Source organism: Venturia canescens, chromosome 11 (genome assembly GCF_019457755.1).
Source record: "Venturia canescens isolate UGA chromosome 11, ASM1945775v1, whole genome shotgun sequence".
Lineage (NCBI taxonomy): Eukaryota > Metazoa > Arthropoda > Insecta > Hymenoptera > Ichneumonidae > Venturia > Venturia canescens.
Genome location: NC_057431.1, coordinates 6,302,326 through 6,317,605, shown reverse-complemented (window position 1 = coordinate 6,317,605; position 15,280 = coordinate 6,302,326). Strand labels below are relative to the sequence as shown.

The 15,280-nt window shown below is 48.7% G+C and overlaps 1 protein-coding gene across 5 annotated transcripts in view; it reads right to left on the bottom strand.

The window, feature by feature from the left end:
- Hr3 (Hormone receptor 3) overlaps positions 1-15,280 on the bottom strand; it is an 80,047-nt gene that overhangs the window by 17,138 nt on the left and 47,629 nt on the right. Inside the window, exon 1 of one of the 5 annotated variants that reach the window (XM_043431646.1) lies at positions 208-1,728. The exons of the other annotated variants lie outside the window; for them this stretch is intronic. Within the exon in view, the coding sequence (XP_043287581.1) occupies positions 208-382 (175 nt within the window). The 5' untranslated portion in view covers positions 383-1,728. Of the gene's footprint in view, positions 1-207; positions 1,729-15,280 lie in introns of those variants that run through there. 5 annotated transcript variants of the gene reach the window in all.

Below are 15,280 nucleotides of genomic sequence, written 5' to 3'. Positions count from 1 at the left end.
TGGGAGCGATATATAGAGATAATCGAGCGGGGGGGGGGGGGGGGTATCGGGAGCGCACAATCGGAATCGGAGGCGCGGAAGGGGTGCTGGCGACGAGGTCACGCGGAGTTTTTCTGAACCGCGGGGTTTCCATCGTTAGCGCCAGCTGATCAGGGTCTGTCGTTAGTTATTGAAGGTTCATTGGGAAGCTGGGCTGTCGGGGGCTACCTCGTATAGAGTTGACCTGAACTCTCCTGTCGTCGAGTAGGATCGTGGTCGTGTTAGGGCCTCCGGGCGGCTCGGTCTGGATGGTAAGACGTCCGGTTCTCGGTTCGTTTCGTTGAGGGCTTGTGCTGTCAGCTCCCCATGTAGGTCCGTCGAACACGGACAGATTTCCCTCCATTTACGCTGATGAATGATCAGCAGGTCGTTGCATTGCGGTCTGGACTGTTGGTTGCTCCGAGCATGCGGCATATTCCGTGGGCTTCTCGTACGACGATATTTTCTTTCTTCTTTGTATATATCTCGCCTCGCTTAATATACCTTAATTCAGAGGCTTTTTTCCTCCCACCACAAGCTTCGACGACTATCGAGGGAGTTTCTTTATTTAACCGAAACGAAGCTGGTGCTCATTGACCGAACAAACTTTCGTATCTAACGCATCGATCTTTCCTCACGATAAACTTGCTGACGTCACTTTTACGGAGACGTTTTCGATGTCGTTGACCTTTGCCTCGGCCCTCCCTCTCCCTCGGTTCTTTCCTAATCGATTCCGTTTGAAATCAGCCTCGTAGATTCAGCCTTTTCAGCCAGGACGCTTTACCGCGTCACTCGTCGTAGATTACTCAATGAAATATCTATTTTCGCTAATCTATTCTAATCCGATGTCAAATATAGTCACGCGAGGCACGCGCCCGCACGCTCAATGGATCAGGCATCGAATTCCGGTGGATTTATCTAATGAATTATTCCTCCTCGTTCCTTTTATTCTTTACCGCGTTGTTCTCCGAAGCTTCGCGCGTACTACGTCCGACTTTTTTTTTGTATTCAAATTGTCAGCAGGTGTCGAATCGTCTTACGACGAGAGTCTTTCAGTCTAATTGGATCGCATTACTTTTCGTCTCGTGTTAGACGAGTTAGCAGTCGAATGTTTTATCGAGAGAGCTCGCAGTTGGATCGAAAGGAATGAAAAGTCATCGGTTGCATGTTTGCTCAGCCGATCGAGAGCGACTCGACGCGGTTTATCGCGCCTCGAGAGCTGCTTATTCGCTTCACTCGTTTCGCCAACTCATTTTTCCTCCAATGTTTATATTCCCTCGCGTTAAATATACCGGCTGCGTTCTCACTCGCGATCGTCCCTGCACTCGAGAATCCCAGAATCACTGTTTTCCTCCGGTAACCGAGAATCGAAGCTTTTTCACGCGTTTACCTCCGTCGGTAGCAGCGTCCCCGCGGCCTATAAGCTTCCCCGTCACCCTGCTCGTTTCCCTGATTTTCTGAAGCGGAATAAATAATTGACGATTAACGCCAGTAAATACAGTGCTTTCGGGGCGACGCGCAATCCCGACGGTCTCACTCCGAAAACGGCGGCGGCGCTCCTCGCTCCCGGCTCTCTCGACGCTCCGATAGCCCGAAGAGAGGAGGCGCTTGCACCGTATAGTCAAACATTACATAACCGCGAACGATGAACCCGGAGTACAGTCAGCGAAGCCGCGGAACGCGTGCGCACGCTCGCTCCCTCTCTCTCAGACGCGCGCGCGAGCTACAGACCCGGTGGCACATCTTCCCGGCACGTTTGACAGCGTTATCGCTTGTAATCGCGTTATACCGAGCAGCCGCGATACACGCTGCTGCAGCTGCATGAAATTATGTTTTCATAATTTAGAAATTAGGAATGAGGGAGGCCGAGATAAAGAGAGCGAGAGGGAGCGAGGTCGATCCAAAATCATTATTCGTAATCCGAAAGTGTCGAGAAGCTAATTCGACGAGGCGATTAACCGGATTTCGGGAGAATCTTTGCGCCCGGGGAGCTTGGGGAATTTTTTAGTATCTCGAGGTTTCCTATTCTTCAACGTCGCGGAGCCTGTTGCCGCGGCAACGTTGCCGCTTCCCAGGGTCAGACGGTGGAAGGCGACTTTTAAGGGGGTTTTCGTCCAGATTTTTCTCATTCCGTTGGATCGATGCTCGGGAGATCGCGGGGAGCGAGGAACCCGGAAGCTCGGCTCCCGCCAGGATCACGAATCCTCCCCGAGCACGAGCAGGCTCGCGAGTTGCCGAGACGGTAACGGGACTCGGAGGAAGCCGCGAGATCTCCGAGCTCGGCAACGTCCGCGAATCCCTCCTGCGCGACGGAGCGGACTTTTGAAGAAGTAAAACGACACGGATGGGGAAGCGGGCGGGAATGAGGGTCAGAGAAAAGTTGGAGCTCCTCGGATTTGTGTGCGCGGGTGCCACTTCCGACTCGACACGCGATAACGTGAACGCGAACCTCGCGCGTCCGGCTCCGGGAAAGTTTATGAAATCGAAGCGCGCAGCAGCGGCGTCGAGTGCCTTTGAGGAAACTTTTCGGGGGCTCCGCGTGTCCCGAATCTTCGAAATTCATTCCAAGGACGCGCGACTGCCGCTCTAATTGACGTTTGTTTCAACGAACCTCGAATCTCCCTCGGTCCCTCAACGAAAAATTTCACTCTCGGCTCGCGCACTCGACACTCCGAGTGCCTCGATCGGAGCTGCTTTTCGGCCAGCTGGAAAACACTCCTCGCTTTCCCTCCCTCAACGATCGCCCAGAGTTTCGAGCTCTTTTTATATCTCGCCGGTACGAAAGGCGGCGAGGATCGTTAAGGGGTCCTCCGAGTCGGAGAAACCGAGGAAGAGGCCTCGAGTCCCAGCACTTCGTATATTTAGACGCGCCCGCAGTGTTCGAGGAGCGATCACTCACACGTCACATTCGCATTGTCAGCCGCGAGAGCGAAAATGCGTTTCGGAGGGAGCCCCCGAGGCTCAAGAGAGTGCGAATCGCTCGGAGAAAGCTCCGAGATGAAGAAGCAGCGACGGTGGAACGAGGGAGCGTCGAAGAGCGAGAACGAGCGAGAAAACCGATAACAAAATCGTCCCTCGACCGTACACTTCGTTGAATGATCGATAGATCCTCCAGATACGTGAGTTTCGTTGCAAAGGGGGCCGGGGGGGTCCGAATCGAGGTCCCGAAGCGAAAGAAGCTCTCGACCCTCACCCCGAGGATTCCGGAGTACGAAGAAGCATATATCGGTGGCCCACTCTGATCTAAGAATTCACACAATTTCCCGAGCGATCTTCGTAAACACTGAATCCGCCTGCCGTTCACGTTTCTGGGGACCGCGAAAGCGTTTCGCGGGTTTTTCCGTCGTTATAAGTGCGCGTAGCCGAGCGTCGGAGAGCCGGGAGTTTGGCTAATTTGTTCCGTTTTTAAAAGACCGTCGGAACGGCGCGTAGCCCGAAGATCGGGCGTCCCATCGAGCTTTTTCCGCCTTAGTTTTAAGCGCCGAGAAGAAAATGGTTTTTTCTCTTTTCCGGAGGATTATGACGGCGGTACACAACGAGGGAGAGAGAGGAGAGCGCCAGTTCGCCCGCTCTGGCATCTCGCGATATGTCAGAGTGAAAAAATCCCCACCGCTCAACACGACGCTTCGTGGCAGGTCACTGAACTGTGCGCCACCGTCGATGATGGCCGAGTGCCTCGAATCCCCTTCCCCCTCGGCCTCCTCGCCCACCCCCCCCGGCCGGGCTCTCTCTCTCTCTCTCTTTACCCACACGATTTCTTGCCCCCAGCTTCTACGAGATACAAGCGTGTTCCCACATGTGTTAACTCCTCGTACGTGCGCGAGCGAGCACGCACACCCCCGTGCGATCCCCGATGGTGCCCGAGAGGCCACGAACCTCGCCGAGCACGTGGCGAGGCGCGCTTTTTTCAACGCGAGTTTCAATCTCTCAATAATTCCTCGACCAGACGCCTGCGGAGGGCGCTTTCGAAGTTTGGCGGTTCTACTGCAAACCTTCCGCGGGTAAGCTGACCCCCGGAGCCCGGAAATGCAGTCCGAGGCGAACCCCCGCGTCTTCCAAGGGGTCGCTTTCCACGCGGAGAAAAAAGCTTCAGGAAAAATTTTGCTCCCAGCCCCCGAATTCGACAGCGCTGGGAACCGCCCCGGACGCCTGGTCCCCTCGGCGATTTTCTCCCGAGTCGGAGTCGCAGCCTCCTGGCCGGTGGCACACGTGACACGAAGCGCGATTTTCCTTGCTTTTAATTCGCATTGAAAAATTCTCAGTGAAATATCTCACTCGAAGTTTCAATCGAACGCGAGCCTCTCCCGAGGTTTTTTATCCTCCAGCTTTTCTAGCATCTCGCTCCCGCAGTGACGCGAGGCGAATGCTCACTGCGTGGCTACTCCGACCTCCCCCCGCCCTCGCTCCCCCTCGTTGCATAACTCGCCTCTCGGACTCTCCGAGGTTGGCAACCTGCGCTCGCGTAATACTCTATAAATATAGTATTGTCATGAGGAATAAATAATTGTGCAGATCTCTCGAGCACCGACGACGACGACGTCGTGCGTGCGTGCCTCCTGCAGCAGACCGGCACGCTGCGACACCTCATTGCGAGGCCCTCGAAACTCCGCTCGCCGCGTACCCATCGCGAAGGATTGACATTGGAGCAAATGGCGAGAAAAATCGAATTTTTTGGAATTTTTTTTATTCGAATTGTACCTTAAACATTTTGGGGCTGGGTGGATTGGAATTTTAGGGGATCTCGGGAATCGCTTGGAACGAGAACAATCTTTTGATTCAGGATCAACTCGCCGGGGCTCTTCGCTTCGAAGCTTCTGAATTTCGAGTGCGCAGGGAAGCGACAGTTTTTAGTGAAAACGCACCTTTCTTTCGACCTCAACCGATCGCAAGCGCGTCCCTCATTCCCGAAACTCTCGACGCTTTCTCGATGATTTTTTTTCATTTTGGAAATGAAATTCTCGAGCGGGAGAAAGCTGGCTAGCGATACGCGCGTGCACGGCCGGGGGCAGCCGGGCCACGAGAAGTTCAGACGAGAGGGAAAGTACCGCACAATCGAATTGTGCGAACACACATTCTCGCAGGTTCGTCGCGTTACATATTCGAGTCGCGTTACTCCTCCGGTCGTCAAATGAATCATTCCTTTTCGTCTCGTACTCACAATAATTTCATTCCGTAAAAATTCGTTAAAGTCAAGCGACAAACTTGAAAAACTTTCGTCGTTGGTTTTATCAAATTTTGGCTTTTTTTCCCAATTGTAATGACAAAAAATTTGAATGTTTGCCTCGAAGAAATAAGGAATTCGGAGATTATTGAAAAACCAGGAAAGCCGAAGTACCACCGAAGCAAAATAAAGTTTCAATTCGGTAGAGGAAACAACTTTTACAACAATTTCAATGAAAAGGACGAAAAATATTGAGAATCGAGAATACTCGAGCGTGCTACTCGAGAGGAAACTGAACATTTTTATTTTATTCAAACGTAGACTGGAATCTGACACACTTTCATGGAAAATCGAACAAATCAGAAGCCGAGATACAATCAATAATAATATTTAGTCCTCCAGAGTGAGAATGATGAATCCAAATGTTTTCGAAAACCCTCAAAATCAGTTTCTTCACTAATAAAATATAGGCAGCATTCCGGACATTGCAAGTTCGCACATTTTTTTGTTTATTATCTTTCTATCGATCGTGACCTCTCGGAACTCTGCAGCAAAAAAAATCGTGGTTTTTTTCATGAATTTCGATATAGAAAATCGCGCGTCATTGAATCCCGGAGGAATTAAATAATTTTTTCCAAATCTGTGGCTCTGGGTAGCTACGAAAATTCACGTTAGTTTTCTCCTATCCACAAATAAAATAAACTCGTCACGCGGTCGCTAATAAACGAGACTCGAATTATTCATGGGAAAATCGATACAATAATAATCGATACAGAGTGTGTCAAATAATGCGAAGTTTTGGGGAACCATTACCGTGGTCCAGAGTAAATAACGCGCTGCCCTACATCAAAACTGGACACCGAGCAAATGGTGAAATGATTTGAGTTTGAGTTTATTTATTTAAAGCCTTGGTTTGCACCGTAAGGCAAGTTTGTATAAATTACATAATTTGTGTTATTGTTTACATTAATATATAAGTATAAGTTTATGCTCCTCTCTTTTGAATCAAACATAAATATGATTTAGGTTTCGTAGGATAGAAAACAAGATTGTTCTTTTGTACTTATAGCTAGTATGACAATAAGAATAAGGTCTATGCCTTAGTTTCGTATTACTGCTAGTTGAGTAATTGAAATATATCTATACATAAATTTATATAAAATTAAACTGGATTTAAAATAAGCTAGATCATTGATTTGCTGAAAATTAAGGAGACAACGTATAGCAGTCGTTTCTCTGTGCAATACGAAAAATTGTATATTTTCCTTTTTACCGCACTGAATTTTCCTCAATAACATAGCGAAAATTAACTCGTGGCACGCAGTAAAATTTCGAGCAGTCGTTTCGAGCAAATCTTTGTCGAGAAGATTTACTTTTTTTCGGACGGTGGACCTCAAGAATAAAAAAATTTGAGCAATTTCCCCGGTTCGTCGAAGCCAATTTTGGTTGTCCTACGTAGCAAAATTTGAGAGAGCTTTTCTCGGCATAAAAACTACTGTGTGCTTTAGTGAAATGTAATAAAATGGCGACACAGGCGAGCGCTGCTCCGTATAAAAGCAAATATTTCTATCAATTTATCCCAAAAATTAATAAAGTCTCTGCGTGAGAATCTGAAGAGAAGTTGTTCGGTGGGAAAAGATGGTGAGGCCGGCGAGCAGCAGCGGTGCATGGGTTTGTTGGTGTGTTTATATGCACTCGAGAAAATGTGGGTCACGGGGCTCCCGCTCGGTGACTCGTTTCTCGATCGAAGTGGGTGACTGCCGATCGATAATGTAACGTGACAACAATGGTTGTTGGTTGGTCCGAGGATCGTTGGTGACGCGTGCACGGTTAACGCTCCTTTTTCGTGTTTCCAAACATTTCGGGATCGAAAATGAGAAGAGGATGGGTGGGGGGAGGTCGATCCTTGAATCGCGATTTCTTCGAAACGAAGAGAACGGTGATTTCATTGGCGTTGGATCAGCCGCGATTTGACGCGTACTCGGCGGTGTTGGCTGCGCGGCGAGCAACAAGCGCGTGCATAAATCGCGCGGCGCGTTGTTCGGTTTCCTTAAGAGGCAACCGCGGGAATTCCCCTCGCGAGGATGTCGTAACAGTTTTGCAATAGGATCGAGTGAGAGCGAGTATTACGCGGCAGCTCTTACCGAGAGCGAAACGTTCTCGAGGCTGCTCTGCTCCCGGCTCGCCAAGATCGAGAGCTCCCCAGAAGGCCGGATTTCCTCGGGTTGAAAAAACCTTTGAATTTTCCTCGGAGCCAGCACCCGGGAGGGTTCGATCCTTCGGACAACCGCCGGAGGCTGGTTCCTCGCGAATTTTCTAGCCTAGGAAAGAGCCTACGTTTTCCTGGTGGTCAATACACGCCGCGGGTCCCGGTGTGTTTGGCGCGTCGCCGAGCGTGCATCGCCGGAAGGTTAGTAACTCTGCGAAAGACGACGGTGAACGACCGGGAGGATTTTTGCGCATGCGTCTCGCCGTACGCGCGCGGCTGACCCAGATGCACCAACGTGATTGCACCTCGGACGTTTCCGTGGAGCCTCGGCTACTTCGTTCCTTTTTTTATTCCCTTTTCTTATTACTTTTCTCTCATTCTCTCGCGGTGCACCAACGTCTACGCTGCAACATTCGTAGCCGCGCGCTCCTCTACGTATATGCAGAGGAGTTTAGGAGGAAGAGCCGCGTCGGTAGACGGGCGCCTCGCGGCTGACCCACATCGGCTCTTACCACTCGCGCTAAGCCGCCTGCCAACGCGACGCGGGGGTTGGTTAGAACGAGCGTGCACCCGCCGCTGCCACACTTTTCTCCGTTCTCTTCGTCCCCGCGAGCTCTTTCATCGCGGGGGGGGGAATTTCGTTTGAGGGAAAATGCGTTTCCGGGAGGCGCCGAGGCCTCAGGAAAGTCGATCGGTAGGAATTCATGTACCGGGGGATTTCGATCGTGGTTGGAATTTCGGTGGAGACCGCGGTGAAATTTTAGAAAGCCTGGGAGCCAAGTCTTGCGCGTTGGCGGGGCGATTATTTGGAGAATCTTGGGGAGAAAATCGGTGGAAAAAGTCGCGAGAGCGACTTTTTCGATCGAGGGCTCGGCGCGACGTTGAGGCGAGCGAGCGATCGCGTCGTTACGAAAGTTCCGCGGGAGAGTTATGCCAGGATCCCGAGGCTCTTCTGCGCGGCTCTCTTCTCCGCGTGAATTAAGGAGAAGTTGGGAGAGCGAGAAAGAGCGACGAACGCCCGAGGATCGTTGAGGAAAGTGCGGCTCGGGGGGAGCGCTCTCGCTTAGCGGAATGACAATCGCGCCCGGCGAGCGCGACACGCTGCTGTTGCGCAAGAGACGCGCAATCGAGCAAATACAAACGAGAATAAATCGAGCGGGAGGCGAATGATTCATGGTCGTTGAGGAGCGAGCCGCGTCGTCGTCGTGAAATTTCAATTTCTCTTGATAAAGTAAGGCTCCGTGGGCCAGCGGCGCGGAGGGGCTCGGCCATTCCGAGAGAAAAGTAGTTTGGCCCGGGGGAGCCTCTGCGAGAGTTTCGGAGCGAATTGCGAAACGCGTCATCGTCCTTGTCCAATTTCTAAACGTCCGCGAACATGCGCGCGCGAGTTCTTCCAATATTTTTCTCCCCGTTCGCTCGTTTGTTGTTCTTTAAGGGGTCATCGAACCCCCGGGGTCTCGCGCGGGCCGAAAGTGTCAAAACTCCGAAGCCCGCTTCGGAACTTTCGAGTCGAGAAACTCCGGCGAGGATTCTCAATAGGAGCGACTTCACCTGCGCGCCGCGTCGATGATCGCACTCAGCTCGCTGCGCTCCAAATTCTTATCGCTGTGCCAACAACGCTCATCGATCTATCGCTCGCCTTATCACCGCCTTCCTTATCGTCGCATTCACTTATCGAGGCATTTCTCCTGCTGCTTTTCCTGCTTTTCTTCAAGCGTGGAAATTCGAGCTTCCGAGTAAACGGAGCCGGCGGGCTCGCGGCTCGTTAATTCGTTAAGGCCCCAAGTTTCGCTCGCTCATTTCGAGCCGATTTCACGGGGGCCCGGGGCCCTTGAAGGGGCTTTTCGGCGCGCGGCTCCCCGCGCGCGCCACTTTCACATTTCGCGCGTGATCGTTCAAGTATCCGCGTATTGTGGCGCGCGCCCGTTTATTACGTCAACGTTCGAGCGACGCGACGACACTCCAAAACATTTTTATACGCCGCGCGCGAGCGGCGTATAAAACGTTTTTTTAAACTTTCATAAATAAACGAATCGTGCGCGTTTATTTTATCGATGATTTCGCCGATTTTAGTATGTTAAGGATATTTGGCACGGGCTTACAATGTTGCCATGCTAAGCCATGCTAAAAACATAAAAAATTTCAAAAAGTTCAGAATTTTATAAAATTTCGTCAACATATTATTTAGTGCCAAATTTGACAATACAAATTTTTTAAGATTTTTCTTCTACACAGTTATCGAGTAATTGATCACTAAAGTTCGCGTCTATAAGCATAGCCTTTCCACAAATTTAGGTATACATTCAGGGCATAAGAAATCTGCTTTAACGCGTAATTACTCGATAACTAGGAAGAAGAAAATTTTGAAAAAAATTGTGTTTTCGCACTTGATGTTGAAGAACATTATCACCAAATTTCATCAATTTCTAATTATTTAGACTTTTGTACCTCGTTAATCATGCATTGTCTTGGTATTAACGACATTTTTTATTTACATTAAATATGCATTTTTTATAAACCTGAAATACATTTTTTTTCAATTTCCAATATTTTTTACATGAAAAGTACTATAATAATCGTTTGGCAATACGTTTTTTTTTAATATGAAATATCAAGAGATTCGGCAGAGTCTCGGGACAAGTACATTGACAGGTTTATCTATATTTTATTGTATTAAAATTACATTTTCATTGCACTGAACATCTTGTGTCAAATATGAATGATTATTGTATGGAAAAATGTTTTTTTGACGTTTCTATGCTATTTCGAGGTGATGTTTTGACGTCGTGAGGTTATCTTAAAATTTTCGAAATAACATTTATTGATGAAAAATGTATATTTAATATAAAAAAAATATATTTTTTGTACACGCGGTTTTTGTACTTTTCACACAATACTACACATATTTAAAATATGAATTCTTCTCATGGAGGACCCCCCGTTGATTAAACTCGCTTGGCGTAATCCTCTCGCGTACAGCCTTCGTCTCATTACGCATTCCCGAGCTCTCTCTCTCGCGTTTCTACATACGCGCGAGCGCGCATTATTTTTATCTGAAAATATGCTGTTTCGTCGCCTCGTCGCTCCTCGCCACCGGGATTCGTGCACCGGGTTTTCATTCCTTCACAATCGCGTTAAATTTAACGCGCTTACGATTTATCGCGAATAATTCGACAACGGGAATCGTATCTCGTCTCGTACTCGTGGGAACTTAAACTTGGAAATCTCCAAATGTTGACTCTCGATCCGAAATTCCGAATTTTTGGGCAATTTTGGGCCATTTTTTCAGCAATTTTAACGCCGGAATCAACGCCCCTGCATTCGTTTTGTTTCCGATCCCAAATTTTTAAATCAATCCCTTGAAAATTCGAGGTTTCTGGTCGCGGAGGAGGAAAATTTTGAAAAAGGACGAAAAACGACTGTTTTGGGGCCCAGCCCAAGGAAATTCGCTCTCGGTCAAAGGAATCGACGATTTTTCAGTGTTTTCGAGTAAAAGTTCCTTAAAAATCGTTATCGAATCACGGCGATCGAAGTTTTGCAGCGTTTGTTTATAAATTGAAAAAAAACCTTGAAAAAAGATTTTTCCATGGTTCAACTGTTCAACGGCCGACGAAAAAAACTTTTTTAGCCTTTTCAGGTGAAAGTTTACGGCCCCGAGGATTAGGTGAGGCGAAAAATCCGTAGTCCGAGCCTCGCACTCCGCGGAGAGTTTCGTCGTGGCTGTTGACGTGGAGAGAGAGAGAGAGAGACTGTCGCGTTGGTAAATCTGGCAGCTGTGCCAAACGAAGAGTATCAAGAAAATTGAGCGCGTGCGCGAATTTTTTAAGGCGAGTTGCAAGGAGAGCGAGCGCACGAGGCTCATCGCGAAGCAGGAGAAAAAAGTGCGAAGAAGGTGCGTCGACAGCGAGAGAGAAATTCGGTGAAAATAATTAAAATGCGAGAAAACGAAACGAGCGATCTCCGGCTCGAGGCGGCGTGCGCGATAATTCCCAATTGGCGGCTCCCCCCGCGGGGACGTGGGGCGAGGGATCGGCTGAGCGGGAGACGCGATACGCTCACATTGCACATGGACCGCGCTCTCTCGAGGGGGATCGCGATGCTGGTTCCCGCTGGTTACGACCAAACAAGAGTCGATACGGCTAAACTCGCACTCGCTCTTGCTCTGTCCCTCTTTCATTATCTCGACACAAAAGGACGCACGAGCTAGGAAAATTCTCGTGAAAATGCATGCTCCAGCTCGTTCAGGGTTTCTCGCAGGCACGAAAAGTGCGGAATAAAATATTTGTTAATAAATACACAGAAATATTTGCCATCTTACGAAGCAGCGCTGCTCTGTGTCGCCGTTCTATTACATCTCACTAAAGTACATAGTAATTTTGATGCCGAGAGCAGGTCTCTCAAGGACAGTCAAAATTTGGGTCTGCGACGCTCTTACATCGAACGATGTATCGATGTGTGAATGCCACTCGTGCCTTTGAGGAAGTGCTCAAAATTGGTGAATTGGCTTCGACAAACTGGGGAAACGGCTCAAATTTTTGTATTCTTGAGGTCCACTGTCCGAAAAAAAGTAAATCTTTTCGACAAAGATTTACTTCTTTGCGGACAGTCCACCTTAATAATACTAAAACTTGAAACATTCCCGAACACAAGGTCCGCTCGTAAATTAAACGACTGCTTGAAATTTTACTTCGTGCCACTGGTTAATCTTCGTCTTTGTACACGGAGAGAAAAAAATAGTAAGAATTACTATGCTGCCACGGTATTGGGATTCTGTATCGCCCATTTTGAAGGTTTTTACCAAAAATATTGTCATTTCCAAGTAAATTCTGAATGAAGATTTTTAAATTGCGTATTTTCCTGTGACAAAGGTTTAAACTGTGCTATTTTTCCTAACATAGATCACCGAGGAAACGTTGTAAAATTTATGTTGACTCGACGATGAACTGGTAAGTGGAATTATTATGCCGTTTTGCTGTACTTGGTACTGTTTTCACAATTGAAATTTGCAGTTGGACATGGTCAAATTTGAGGAGCTCGAACACAAGCATCGATCATACGCCAAAGTGTTTAGAAATTTACTATGGTAAATAACAGAATTTCATTCGCGATTGTACGATAATATACCGGTATACGTGTATACCGATGTATTTATTTTGACATCACTCGTCAATTTTCATCGAGTCGCATCACAAAAAATTACTACGTATGTTCGAAAGAATTAATAAATATTACCGATGTAGAACCCTACTTCTATGGGACCATAGTAGTTTTTCGTATTTCAAATTTTTCATATTTTCGTATTTTCAATTTTTCGTATTGCACAGAGAAACGATTTTAAATCAATATTTGTTCGGTGTCCATTTTTGACGTAGCACAGCGCGTTATTTACTATGGACTGTGGTAATGGTTTCCCATACTTTTGCATTGTTTGACACACTCTGTATTGATTATTATTGTAATATCGGTATGGTCGACGTTACTATAAAAAAAAAGTAATTTTTCGTACAAGAGTCTCTCCGCGTGGAATATTGAACGAAAAAACGATCAAGTTTATCGTCCAAAGCATCGAAAATCATATGAAATTGAGTTTTTCTTGAGGAAGCTCTCCAAGAATCTACGAATCGCAAATTTTTACGACGCTGAACTCTGCAACGTTTAACGAAACGATAATAAAAAACATTCAATTTTCCAATTTTTCGTTCTACGAGCCATTTGCCTTTGGAAAACTCCAAAACGCAAATAACACCAAAATTGTAGAATTACGAATGTTTTCGTTCATCTCGTCGTATTTCCAGTTTTTGGTACTTTGCATCAAGACGCTGTTGCAGGATCTCCAGAGCGATGCTGACTCCAAAAATAAGAAAATTTTCGATATCCTTTCAATTTCATTTTCCACGAAGCGTTTGCTTTCGCTGTTTCGTTGAATCGTGCCAATGACGCATGAGCGAAGATTTTCTCATTCGATAGTCTCGCGAAGCGCGGTTGCACCTGCTGACTTTTCATCGCGGTGCGGTTTCCATTGGGGGGGGGGGGGGGGGGGGGGCTAAGAATCGCAATCAAGAGATTGGAGTTAGGGTTCGAGCGGGTGGTTTTTTCGGATCGTTAAAGGCTTATGTGATTAAATAAAATCCACTTATATTTCGGATGAAAAAAGTGTTCATTTATTTTTGATTGGGGGCCAGGTGCGCCGGTCGGTGTGCGAGACATTGATAGGCCGGGCGAAAGCCGTCGCGGCGCGTATGCGTCCCGCGTGTTTATCGAGCTACGCGGCGGCCGGGCACACGGACACGTCGAGAGCGTTTGTTGCGCGCCGGTTTGAGAGTGTGCGCGAGTGTGTGCGAGTGCATCGATGTGCGATGTATAAAATGAGGCTCTCGCTCGCTCGCTTCTGGCACACACTGCGGCGGGCCATAGCGAGAGCGCTGTCCCCGTCGTTTTTCTCGATCTCTCTCTTTCTGGCTTGCTTCAAAGCGAGTCGAGCTCGCGAGAGGCTTCGTCGATGTGCGTGTGTGTGTGTGTGTGTGCATCGCGGCGCATACTGCACACACATTCGAGCGCGCTCGCGCTCCCGCTCAAGAGAGAGAGACGAGAGGGTGTGGGTGAGTAGCGCTTGGTTCGCGTGCGCTTGTGTTGGCGCGAGCGTGTAACTGGGTCGCGGGTTCGACAACTTCAGCCAAGGCTGCAACAGCCAGTGGCTCTCCGTTCCTACGTTTTTAAACCTCCGCGGCGCGCTATCTTTTTCTCTTGCTCTCTTGCGGGCGAGTTACTCGCGGGACCGTAGGCTATGTAACAGCTTTTTACGCCACCGACGTTCACGCTCTTTTTTCTCTTGGCGTCCCCCCGCCCGGCTGCCTCCTTCCCGATTTCTTTCTTATTTATTCATATTCTTGCTGTCTCGGATTTAACGGCTCGGCGGCGTAGAGCCGGCACGACGTCGTTTTCCCTCGAGTCTCTCTCGCTCTGCGCGCACACACACACACACACGCACACACACAATCTCGATCCTCGTTATTTTCGTTCGATCCTCGCGCAACTCCCTTTAACGAGAGTTACTCGCTAGTGCGAATACGAGAGCTCGAGTTAGAAGTTTGTTATCAGCGAGAACGCAGTCGAGTCGTTTCTTTCTCGAGTCCCGAAGCGAGGAATTTCATTTTTTTCAAATTCTCCCTCGCAGGAGGATCTCCAATTTTGGAGATTTTGGGGAGGGGACCTCGTAACCGAATGCGGAAATTTTCTGGTTTCGTCACCGCCGCCCCGTTCCGGCCGCGGCACAAACCGAGTCGGTGCACGCGCGCATTCGGGCTTGAGTTTTTTTATTTTTCTCGTCTCGCAGCAGCCGGCCGGCGTCAATAATTTTTCCCGATGTCTCTTGATCTCTCTCGACCAGGAGAGGGAAGCTCGTTCGACGCGCGAGCGCAGCGCTTAAAAATAGCTGCAAACTGAAATTTAATAGCCGACTTAGTCGACGAGTGACGCGCCCTGCTCGCGCCTCTTCACGAGCTTCTTCAATCTTCGATAAGAAACGAAGCGAGCGAGCCACTCCGAGCGCAGCTTTTCCAAATTCCTCCTACGGAAACTCGAATCAGCCGCTCTCGCCTCTCGCGCTCCAACCCCCCCGCCCCGCGCGATCGATTTCATAATCGTTATATTAATACGAGAACATACCCCCGTCCCGCGGTTCATTCATGAGCCACGTTCTCCGCAACTGCTGCGTTTACGTTACGAAGCGTGTGCACTGGTCCCGTGGCGCGCCGCGCCGCGCCACGCCGCGACTCCCTATCTGTGTCACTCCGATCGATGCACACCGACGAACCGCTAAATGCGAGTATCGATTCGTCTCGACCCATCTCAACACAAATTTTCTCCGCCCCCACCCCAACCTTTCTCGTTTT